The sequence below is a fragment of the Ursus maritimus genome, unplaced genomic scaffold (genome assembly GCF_017311325.1).
Source record: "Ursus maritimus isolate PB19 unplaced genomic scaffold, ASM1731132v1 scaffold_26, whole genome shotgun sequence".
Classification (NCBI taxonomy): Eukaryota; Metazoa; Chordata; class Mammalia; order Carnivora; family Ursidae; genus Ursus; species Ursus maritimus.
In genome coordinates, this window is record NW_024425119.1 from 32,944,425 (window position 1) to 32,957,388 (window position 12,964).

At 36.8% G+C, this 12,964-nt stretch overlaps 1 protein-coding gene across 2 annotated transcripts in view; it reads left to right on the forward strand.

Annotated features, from left to right (window-relative positions):
* Nucleotides 1-12,964, forward strand: part of PDZRN4 (PDZ domain containing ring finger 4) — a 339,731-nt gene that overhangs the window by 203,216 nt on the left and 123,551 nt on the right. The window contains exon 1 of one of the 2 annotated variants that reach the window (XM_040642340.1): nucleotides 9,715-9,783. The exons of the other annotated variant lie outside the window; for it this stretch is intronic. Coding sequence (XP_040498274.1) covers nucleotides 9,715-9,783 — 69 coding nt within the window. Of the gene's footprint in view, nucleotides 1-9,714; nucleotides 9,784-12,964 lie in introns of those variants that run through there. 2 annotated transcript variants of the gene reach the window in all.

Here is a 12,964-nt window from a genome sequence, read left to right on the forward strand (position 1 = left end):
TGGAACTCAGGGGGTCCGTCTCTTGGCCCAGTTCCTACCTCTTATAACCATTAAATTTCTTTCTGCTCCTTCTGCCTGCCAGTCCCTATGATATCAGCTATTGTTTATCTTAGAGGAATCCAACCCTTACCAGAGAAAATGTGATGTTTCAAGGTATCCAGTCATTTGCAGAAATGTAGACAAAACAATAATATAGCTGCCTGATTTTTAAAATATCTTCACAACAACAGAATTTAGACACTTCAGCAACACTATATTGTAAGCTGTAATAATATTAGCTAATATCTGTTGAAGAACTACTTGGAGCAGGTTCCAGTTAGAGCACATGTTCTCAAAATCCCTCTGTGGTAGGTACTGTGAATATCCCAATTTCACAGTGAGGAAATGGAAGCATGCAAAGGATGTGTAACTTGTTCAGGTTCATGCAGGAAAATTTTTAGAATGACATTCAAAGACATTCTTAAGTGACTTCAAAGTCGAAAAGAACTCAGGTGCTCATTCTGGTGATTGTGGTGTCCTGGGCCAGAATTTGCATATAGTCAGGCATTCTATATTATTAGTTCACAGAAACTGATTGATGTGATACTAACATATTGATTTGTAGTACCAGTGTTTCAGACAACCATATTAGGGCCATTTCCATGATAGGAAAATGTGTCAATGGAATGGGGAAGGTCTGAAGACACCAGGACCACAATACTTAAGTGATTTTTCTATGACCCTGAAGGTGGCAAATACTTCCGACCTTGAGCGGTGTATTAAAATACCTTATCTCTTTGCTTGCTATCCACTTACCTGTCTTATTTATTCTTGGTTATATATGCACGTAAATAAGCATGGAAGGAAAGAATAGATAATCCAGGCTCTAGAATATTCAAGAAGGATGATCTGGTTACCACTCCCTATCATACCACCCTGTGTTAATTCCCTACATAATCCCTATTATTGCCTGGATAGTATATATAATAATGATCTATTTATTTATTTACTGCTTTGTCTCACCAAAGTTTTCTCCATGAGATCTGGGACTTTGTATATCTTGAATATCATTATAATGACTGAATAGGTGAGCAAAGTCCAAAGATGAAGGAGGAATGATCATGTTTCATAATACCAGATAGAAAAGTAGAGTCTGGAGACCATTAAGGTCAAAAGAGAGAGAAATAGGGGTGCGCCTGCCTGGCTCAGTCAGTAAAGCATGTGACTCTTGATCTTAGGGCTGTAAATTTGAACCCCATGTTGGGTGTAGAGATTACTTAAAAATAAAACCTTTAAGAGAGAGAGAGAGAAATATATCAAAAGACGTAAAGAGTGGTGCTAAAGAATTGTGATCTCTGCTACTAGAGCAGGAATATTCTGTTTTATGCTCTCTTTTGCTTATGTGTGCATCCATGTGTCTGTGTGTTGGAGAGAGACAGAGAGATAGAGGTAATAGGTTAGGGGCCAGGAAAGTGGGCTTATAAATGTGTGTTTGTAGACAGAATAAAGCAAGAACCCAGTAGCTGCTTCCTTATACTATTGTAAATTCCAAATGTTCATGAGTGAATGAAGGACCAAGCTGAGAATAAATAGGAACCTAACATAGGAGAGTGGTCTGGGAAGGGAGAAAGGAGAGATTAAGCAGTTCCAAATGTCTGTGCTTGGTCATTAGATGAAAGGCAAAAGCCAAGGCAGACTTGAGTTCCTGGGGATAGTCGGCCCATTGATAGTGAGCACATGTAGAGCAGTTTTGGTGGAAGAGCATTATGACTTACGTTTTGGTAAGTTGCATTTAATGTGCTATGGCCAGCCCAAATGTTAATGTAGTAGTCGATGAATAAGTAGGTCTGAAGCTTAGGAGAGAAATTAAATCTAGAGATTTAAATTTGGGAGTCATCAATAAATCTATATCTTCACCTTTCTCAAAATCTCCAAATTTCCCTGTCTTATGTAACTGTAGAGGATTATTCCTTAGTATGGAGCTATGACTTCCCTACTATCAATGCATATATTCCCTACTATAGCAAATATTAAGAAAGAAAAATATTCTACAGTTATCAGTACATATTCGGTGCAGCGATACCCCATCACCAGTGGAGTGGAGTAAGGTTATGAAATTGCTTAGATTTATTCAATCTATTTTATGCAGCCATGCTTGAGGACGCAACTTGGAACCTGGGAGTTAATTTTAGACTCCATTTCTGGTCCTCAGGGAAATTCTTACATCTCAGTGTGCTACAGGCATCACCAGAATGCCTTCTTCTAGCCATCTAGGAATTTGTCATAAAGATGACTATCTCCGAGTGACAGGCAATAAAAAACACTGTTTAAACAGTGGATCCAGACTGCTTGGTTTAAGGCCTGGTTCCTCAATTTACTACTCATGTAACCCATCTACAACCCATGTTAAAAGAAAATATTGATAGTACCTACCTCAGAGGATTGATATGAAGGCTCAATGAAATTAATAATATATGGCACTAGAACAATGTCTGGTATAGAAAAAATACTAAATAAGTGTTAGCTCTTATTTTCAAAAATATTTAGGAATTGTCACCATGCTCTACTCATAGTACCATTTAATAAATACTGGCTAAATGGAAATATTTACTGAGCATTTTCTTTTTTTTTTTTAAGATTTTATTTATTTATTTGTCAGAGAGAGAGAGAGAGAGAGTGAGCACAAGCAGGGAGAACAGTAGACTGAGGGAGAAGCAGACTCCCTGCCAAGCAGGGAGCCTGATGCGGGACTTGATCCCAGGACCCTGGGATCCTAACCTGTGTCAAAGGCAGATGCTTAACCAACTGAGCCACCTAGGTGCTCCTACTGAGCATTTTCTAGACTACTTTTGTAGAACTGAAAATGGCGATGGTAGTGTTCTGGGGAATCCCTAAATACTACTTAAGATTTTGCTGAACAGTGTGACATTATCAAAACATGATACCTTGGCAAGTGTATGACCAGTTGGCCTATAAATGACCAAATCAAGAAGACTAGTATGATTGTGGGATAGATTACTGGTCATTAAAATTCCTCAAAGAAATAATACGCGACTACCTACTTCATAATTGTGTGAATCTTGCTTCAGATGCTATCATTGGCTCCTCGCACACTTATGTCCACATTATTTATGCATTATCCATTAAAATAAATAAAGAGAACATCAGGGTTATTACTCTGAATATATTACATTACATTCTTTACACAGGGTATGTGTGTATCTCATTTGCACACATAATGGGTACTTCTGTGCTGATGTCTTCTATATAAAGGGTGGGGAAGCAAACAACCTTTGAGGAGCTCTTGAATGACCAACATAAGTGTACACTAGCAAATGACATGGACGGAATAGAACTATAAAGTTTCAACCAAGTGAATTTCAAATAATGTCATAGAGACTTTCTATGACTGCAAAACTATAAAGAGATAACCTGGAAATCTAAAATAACGATCATTATTACCATTATCTAACCTGGAAATCTAAAATAACGATCATTATTACCATTATCATACTACTTGTATGATTACTAGTAGCCAGTATGTTATTGGGCACGTACTATGTGCCAGGTGTACCTGACACAGAAGATCGTCATAACAACCGTATCCCTTGTGATAATTGTTTGGCAGGTACCATTATTATCCTCATTTTAAACCAAGAAACAGGGAAGATAAGCACAAATAACAACTTGCACAATATCACATAGATAGAAATTAGGGGAACTGGAAGGAACCTCCAGGGCAGACTGCCCCCAGAACCCATGCTGAACCAGCACACTAACGTGGACAAAATACTTCACAGTTTATGAATCTCTTCTCCTGGATTTTATTTTATTGCACAATCAGCCTGCAAGGTGAGTATTACGTCAGAGTGAGTAAGTTGCACAAAGCCATACAGGTAATAGTGACAAGTCTCAAATGGAAGCCCTGGTCATCTTCCTTGCAACCCACACTTTCCTTTCTGCTGGAGTCTCATCTAGTAACTTGACAATTCCTAGGAGTTCATGAGTGGGTGAAGTACTCTTAGTTCTGCAAGCCACAGCTGTAGATGAAAACCAACATGGTCCACTAGTGTGTATAATGTGAAAATTCTGGGTTATACACCGATAGGTTGAGCTATAACCAAGCAAGTGGATGACACATGGACACTATCAGCAGGAGCATTTTTGTAAATTCATGAGAGTAGTTGATATTGCAGTGTTGTGAATAAACACTGGATGAACTCATAGGGCAAAGGCTCTAGGTCTCCTGGCATTGGCAACTTCAACACCTAATGATTTCTTTATTAATAAAGGATAATATCTGACATATATACCTCAGAGACATTGTGAAAATCTATTAAAAGGATGTGTCATTCCAAACACCTGGAATTCCTATACCACCAGGTATATGATCAGTGCCCAATAAATATCGTGCGTATCCAATAAACAAATATATGATTCATATGTGAAACAGAATGTAGAACTTTTAAAGTGTTTATAATATATATGCATAAGTGCACAAATAATAGATGAAACACATGGGATCATACCTCATTTATTTGTATACCTGTCACAGAAATTTTTACTTCGTAAACTCTCAATTTGATGTTTCTAGAATTAAACCAAATTAAATATCTTTTACTTATGGTTCTTCAGTCCTTTAACTTAATATTCTTGAAGCAGCCCTATTGGGGGTAAAAATGTTACCTAGCAATGAGATATAGAAACATAAAATTATGTCACTTTGCCAGAATCAGTTCTGTCTTAATCTCCCAGTCACAGTCATGCATTCAATATGCCTCTGTTGAAGGTCTGTAACATGAGAGATACCATGCTAGGAGTTTTAGGAACTCAAAGGGCAAGTGACCTCTTCATGCCAGTGTGCCCGGGACTTACGTTGCTACTGCCCTCACATGTCTTATAGTCTAACCAGGGAGGTAAATCATGTATATAAAAATGATGTAAGGTAGAAATGACGTGCAGCTCGAGATGGGTGTGGATGAAATGCACTGAGCATTCAGAAGTTCAGTAGTGAATTGATCACTACTTCAACTTCATGAGGCCAGGGAGGAAAGAACATTTCAACTGGACCACAGACGTCAACAGATGGATTTGTGGAGTTTCTGAAGAATGTGCAGCGTGAGGTACAATCTGTAGCAAAGGTAGGAAGATGGGGACCTGCACACAGCAGTTCGGCTTTGCTGAGCTTGAGAGTAGAAGTGTGCACTCAAGTGACCAATTTGCCCAGGCCTGAGGGGTTCTGGGATATGGAATTTTGGGAGCTAAAGCCAGAAGAGTCCTGGGCAAACCAGGATGAGTTGGTCATTCCTAGTATGCACTCTAGTACAGTGACTGATTACCAAGATGTGTTAGTAAGTGAACGTATTTAGCTGTGACTGTTAAAAAAAAGCCAGTACTTTGATAAAGTTTAATTTTAGTTTAGTTTAGTTATTTATCTAAATCATAATAAAGTGATTTTTTTATTTTAGTATCATATTTTATTTTTCTCAGCAAAAGCCAGAAACTCAAAAGAGTACAACACAAGTCTTTAGGCTGAGGATTCTTTTTTTTTTTTAATTTTTTATTATGTTAGTCACCATACAGTACATCATTAGTTTTTGATGTAGTGTTCCATGACTCAATAATCACTTACCTTATTTTAGACTAGATCTATCTCTTTAAAAGTTTCTCTCTTGTTCTCTCTCTCTCTCTCTTCACTACTTTGAAATACTACTCTCCATGTCGTCAGTCATCAGAATCAGGGAAAGGCATATTGATGGGCTCTAACTTCCTCTGCAAGAGAGATAGCTCAGCAACTTAGCTATTGAATTCAACATAGAATTTGTCATTGGAGAACCGAATGCACATCTCTTTACTCAGTTTGACCTTGGGTAAGTCGCTGTCTCTCTGAGCCTCGGGCTCTTCATCTTTGTGATTGCATATAAGATATTAAACCTTAGAAAATGTTATGCAGCTAAGTGTCTACTCAAAAGGGCCCAAGCATTCCCTAAAATGAATGCAGGATTTTTATCACCCCAAATGATGTACATAGCAAAAATGTAGTTTAGTAATGCCTTTTTAAAAATGTCATTAAAGTCCTTTAATCTGTAGACTTCCTCTCCATCATATCTCCCTTTCTGTCTCCCTCTCCCTCTAAGTAATAGGAATATGTGTTTATCTATGTCTGGTTACTCACAGTCTGAATTTGGCTGATCGCATCTCCATGGTATAGTTTACTATTCTTCTCTGTTCTCTGCATTCCCTCTAATTTGCTCACTTTTGGAAATGCTCTTTCAAGAGTGGTGTCATTTTCTTTTGTCAGATTGTGTGTGTGTGTGTGTGTGTGTGTGTGTGTGTGTGTGTGTGTGTGATGTTAGCAGCCATTAATTCTCAGTACCTAGATCCATTAATTAAGGATTTCTGGCATGAGCACATTCTATCATTCTTTCTTCATTTATTCATTGGAATAATTCTATAAAGAGAAACTCCCTCCCATCTACTGTAGTTACTCAGTGTTGCTGTATATAAGAGAAGCAGATAAATTCTGGATTCCTTCCTTTCAGTTACCTCTGGTTTAACCCTCTTATATGCCAGTCTAGATCTTGATGAACATATGTCCAATTTTGTAAGGCATTGCACTTTGGGAGGGAGAATAAACTAACACAAAGGCAATACAAACAAGTGTATTTTGAAATACATACCCAACAAATATTTTTGCACTTTAGAGACTATTTTTGCACAGATACTCAGAAAGATAGCTGTCTATTCTCCGCTTATTTTTATTTTTATTTATTTTTTAGCATTTAATTTATTTATTTTTTAAGTAGGCTCCACACCCATCACAAGGTTTGAACTCACAACCCTGAGATCAAGACCCAAGATCAAGAGTCGAATGCTCCACGAACCGAGCTACCCAGGCGCCCCTCTGCTTATTTTTAAACCATATTATCCCATATTATTACTACCCAAGATAGAGAGTATCTAATCCATTTGTATTTTTAAGTCATTGTTTGGATTAACTCATTTGCCCCTATCTACTTCAGACTTTATATTCCAACATAAGATTCTTCAGTTTAGTTATTGGAAATCCTAAAGCCTCATATTCTAATGAAATTTAGAGAACTTTGGAATTATGTGTTCCCTTTTTCTAAGCACCCTTCAGTTCAATGGGATGAGCCCATTAGTAGCAGAAGATGGAATCCTTCCAGAGTATATGGGCCACGAGCAGCATTTGATAAATGATTAGAGAAGCTGCCCTTGCTTCCTGAAATAGAAACAAAAGAACAGGGGCACTGGGAATGAATAAAGCAAAGAGCCTAGAGAAATTGCTGAATGAATAACTTCAATTTGAAATCGCTGACTTCACTGGAATGCTCATTCTTTACTTTCTGAGGACTAAGAAAGTATTTTTTAAAGTTATAATTGTTTCTTTTTTTCTGTAAACGCTAACTGCAAAATATTCCGAGGAGAAAGCTCCAATAAGCAGCAATAGCTTTAATAATTAGGTTTCCTACTTAGCTTTCAAAACCTGTCTCATAAAGAAGTTTTATAAATAGAGGAAGCAGACATTTTCACTGATGGATGAGTGAACCATCCTTGCCTTACTGCATTCTAATTCCTTTTCAAGTACATAATTTAAACATCTGAAAATCATTAACTCTTTCACAGTTCAGCAATACAGAATCCTTCCAAGAAATAGGCAGTGCTCATTTTAAGGATGTGGACTCTAGCATAAAAACAGCTCCTTGGAAGTGGTGCTAGAGACTCAGAGAAAATTAACATTTTTAAAGCATAAAATATGTATATTTTACCACTGCACCTATGGAAGATTGCTTCTGCTCGTCACCACCATTGATTCCCATAAAAGGTCCTTTTGATACCTCCTTGAAACATTCTTTCTGTAAAGGAATCAAAATAATTAATATCTACTACAAGTAGTTTCGAATTTGCAGGAAGTCCTGGTGAACTTTGGTCACGTGCAGTATTCCCAATTATGATGCCACTTTCATGTAGGTCTTTCAGCTTGGCTTTCATCCAGGTTGTTAGGTGAAATTAGGCCCAGAAAATCGGATTATTACATCCCAAGGGAAACGACTGATAAGCTGCACATGATTGCTCATCTCCTTGCTACTTGCTGGTGTTGAGGTGTTACTAGTTGCAAAGCCAATTTGTTAACAATTAGTACTCATTAGAATCATTTCCTATTATCGATTCTAAACATTTGACAAAGCGCTTTTAGGAAATTGGACCCCAAAAAGTAGCTCTACATAAGTGATGAGCAATTAAAAATCTTTAAGATCCAATGTAATTCCAAACCACAGTCATCAGTTTCCAAGTAATTATTTTTGCTTTGGAACCCACCTGCTATCCTGTCCAGTTTAAAGATGTGCTGGAACAAGGACATACTTCTTAATTAGCAGAGGTTGTGGTTAAGTCAGAATAGGAACAAAAAGAATTTTCTTTTATTAGCTGCTTTAGCTGTTTGTAGTATATCTATAAAGGACAAAAATTGCCAGCTTGCAACACAATATATGTATTTGTGAGAGTGTGAAATTAAATGCATTACTTCTATTATCTAAACATCTAAGCTTGGTTTTTAAGTTTGTGTTCACCTTTGTACATTATGAACTCTAAATATAGAATCATAAATGGAGTCATTGTGCATTACATTAGAATTTAAATATTGCCAATGTCAGCTTCCTGAAATATTATATATGACTTTAATAAAATTAGCATAAATACTATATGCATTTGAAATTTTTCTCAGAAGAGGCGTTGTATTTATCTGATTTTTAAATATAGACCCACATGCATTATACTGCTACAAATTTATATTCAATAGATATGCCCTTATTATCTAATTAAAATATTTATTATCTGTACAAGTATCATCTCTTCACACTTGCCTAAATGTCCTTTATTTAGACTAAGAAAATATGTTTTATTTCCTCTCTGGCAGGTAATGGTCTTTACACATGAACTATTCGGTGTTTTTTATAGGATCAGAATTAAAACTGAATGATAGCCCCCATCATCTGTTCCTTTCCCACATCACTCCCAAAATTCTCCTTTGCTTCTGTGTTTATTTTGTAAATTTAAATATTGCTCCTATTCATCTTCCCTTAGACTTACTAATACTGAAAATATTTCTTCTAATTGTTGTAAAACATGGAGATGTGAACTAAGTATATATCTGTTTCTGAATTTCTTATTCCCATATTAAAACCTTAAATCAATAGAGAAATTAAGTGTATGTTCTCTTTTGAAATGCCCTATGCTCAACCCCTCTCTCCTTAATAAACAGAGATGGTATTGACACAAGTGAATTTTGTTTAACCACACTACATTTGCTTCTTAATTAGTGAATATTCATCTGTCATCAGCAGCAGCTATGACACCCCTCCCTGCTAACATGTTCTGTCATAAATAATCAATGAGGCACTATTAATATTCATGAGCTGGAATCTGTGTAGTCATGTGCACTGATGCAGAGACAGGGGGAGTGTTGCCATGAACTGACTGGAAACTCTGTGTGTGTATCCGTGAGTGCAAGATACTTAGGGAAAGCGAAGAAGAGCATGCTGCTACACACCAGCCTGGCTTGCGCCTCCAGCTAACAGCGGTTTGTCTGTGTTTCTGGACTGAAGTGACTGATGAAAAACAGTAGTCAAGTCTGGAGGGTGATTCCCTTTCAGTTCACTTGCCTTTCAGTTCTGGGGAAATTAGAAGATTCGCTCTCTCTCTCTGCTTCTTAGAATGGGCTGCAATTTGTGCACTTTTCAGAAAAGAGAGGAACACTACAAACTGCTGTATGAAGTTTCCCAGGTGAGTGCAGGGTCTGATACCAGCAACTAAACAGCCAGGCTTTGTGTTTTTGTCTGAAAGATGGTAAATGAACTGTGGCTAGCTTTATTTTTTCTTTCAGTAGATTTCATAATTGAGGGCAGACTTGCTGGTTGGGGGCTTTTTATTTTGGTTTTGGGTGGCAGTTTTCAGCTTCCTTGCCACTCCCCCTTCAGATGACTTCCTGTGGGATTCTTTTTAACATTTTTTGTATCTGCTGCCAAGATGTCAGTCAAGTAAAAGGGGTAACACTGTAATATTTTGCAACACCTCTTTCATTTTGGAATAGTGCTGACATTTGAAAATCTAGTGTATCTTTGCTACATTAATGTTGGGATTTAATAGGTCTGTGACCTCAGTTATTTTGAATAGACAGGAAAAGTTTCTTGCCAAATCTTGTTAGCCAGAGAAATTATTTGATTAATTAGGAATTTTTGCTTTGGGTTAAGAGGAAGACCTGATATATTTGTATTATATGAGAAAAAAAAAAATATATATATATATATGCCTTGGCTTAAAAAGGAGATAAAGAGATTTTCTTATCACTTGTTCTTAGATCCTTTTTATATTTTTTTTTGTCTCTTTGGTGCTAGAAATTAATTTCAGGAGCCTATTATAATATCTGTTTGTGTCTTAGGGAGAAGTGTGAAAAATCAGTTATCCTTTAATGTATATCCAAGGGCTTTTCAGAATAAAAATAAGAAAAACTATATCCCTAGCCTTCATAGTTTTCACAGAATTCTATTAATTCACCATTTTATTTAAGCAGGTTTCCCTGAGGTGTCTGCTTAGGTCCAAATTTGTTGCTTGGCAAAATAAAGTTTATTCCTTCCTTTTTCCAGTTTGTCCCATATGTGAGACACTGCTAGTTTTGTTTTTAGACAATATTGCTGATGAAAGACAATGTTTGGGATGTTGGTGGTCTGTGGGCACAGCAGTAGCCAAGTGCCCACTGCCTACTGGTTCCCTCCGATTTCCCCGACGTGATTCATTTCACAGTGGGCTAATTACAAAGTGGATTTGCTACACATGAAGCAGCCCCCTCAGTTGCAATGTTAATGCACATTTTCATGGTAATGTGATCAGAGGCTCATTAGCCAGTTTCCAAAATGATCCTCTGCATTAATTAAATATAAAAATGACTCCTTTATCACCATAGAGAGGAAAAAGAAGATTAACATTGTTAATTACACTAGGGGCAATACCTTTTGCTTAATTTTTTTGCTACAAACTTGCAAGGATAGGCTAAAATAATATTCATTTCCTAGGTAAGCTCTCATCCGCTTTGACTCATGAAAACAGTCTCTAGGTGGAACACTTTCCTTTAGTTTGGTTTGTTGGAGTTTGAGTTCTAGTGTTGATTTTCTTTGGGTGGTAGAAGGGCAGGGGAGTGGGTTAATCGATCTATTTTTTTCCTCTGAATTACTAAATTGATATCAAAGTATAATATGGAGGAAGTGGTAGGTGACATCCTTCCTGATTATGCCTAGGTTAAGCTGTTTACATTCTACTAAGAAATCAAGCAGGCTTGCTGCAACCAGGAAGGACTACTGTATTTGTTAAGGAGCAAGAGTCTTTGTTGTGGATTTTTAAAATGCTTGTCTGTGAGTTTTGCCTTTAAGTGCGTCCTAAATCTTGAGAAAATAGATAAGCCGTACTCTTTATTGCCTCCACCTACACTTCACCATATATTTTTCTTATTTTCTCTACTCCTGGGTTGCAGTACTTACGATCTTTAATAAAGGGGGTGAAAAATGAAGTATTAGCTTCCATTTAACTGGCTTTTATTAGATAAGTTAAAACCCCAGCTTGAAGGTCTTGCATGTGTTTTCCAGGGGGAGCCCTCCTACAGTTTGTCCCCAGCTTTGCGTTCTATTTTATTGAGTTAATGGAATAGATAAGATATCAAAGGAAACCAGTGATAGGCTCATAATATACACTGGAGTCCCGTGTGGTGCTGCAAACTAGTTTCTATTTTTATTTGGAGGAAAGGCAGCTCCGAGCACACATCAAAGTGAACATGTTCTTAACCAGGTGTTCAGGAGGGCACATAGCTGCCCCCATAAGACAGGATACTATTTACAAAAGTGACTTCAGATTAGAAACCTGAGTATTTCTAGGTGGTATATTAAAATGAATTAGCTCACCACCTGATTCTCCAAATCCTATTTTTTATAGACTTGTAATCCTCAGGTCACCTACCTTCTTGTTTCTTTTGTTATTATTTCTTAAAAGCTAAGGCAAATTAAATTTGACATGTGAAAATTTAAGATTAGCAGTGAATCCTAAATACGTGGCCGAGAGCAAAATATGTATTTCTCTATAATGGAATCATTATGAGATTGAACTCTTTCACATTTTCTTTCTATATTTAGCGATCTGATAACATGGGCCACATAGAATACAGTTTCAGGTTTATAACTATAGTAAACAAAAGCAAATGTGCTCACTGACGAGTCTAGAGAAACGATCAGAATGTTGTGCTTAGGTGTGAAATGAGGTCAAGTTTGTATTTTGTTGATATTTTTTGTTCCTATAGAAGAGCTAAGGCTTTCAATTGGCAGGAGAGAGGGAATGTCGTTTCAAGAAAATTATTTTTGGCTGGAGTTGGGCCAATCAGGCTCCAGTATGAACATAGATGGGAAGACTCTAGGGTTTGGGTAGATCCAGTGATCACACCAAGCAGTTTTCCTGTATCTTTATGCATCTATTAACTTTTATATGTGCCTGGGACATAATTGTTATCTGCAGTGATTTATATTTTTCAAAATAGGTTATTTATTAACCTCTAAAGAATTAATACGTGAGTAATGTGAACAGTGCCCTTCTATGGACATGAACCAAATTATCTGTCTCATATTAATCTGATTACACAACCCTCCTGGACCAAGAGAGCTTCAATAGCTTGTCAGTCATTTCTGATCTGCTGACAGATTTATTTCTGAGTGGATTGTAGATAGTACCTGAATCTATTGACTTCTTAGTTTGGTTTTTCATACATAAATCAAATGTAACTTTTTGAGTGGCTAAATAATAGAAATTATCAATGGGGTGTTAATTGGTGTTAGATAACCTGTTCAAAATGTGAGCAAATATTTAAAAGCTCATACTGTTAACACAGAACTGTGTGTAAGATTTCACTAAGATCGTCTAATGTGGTCTA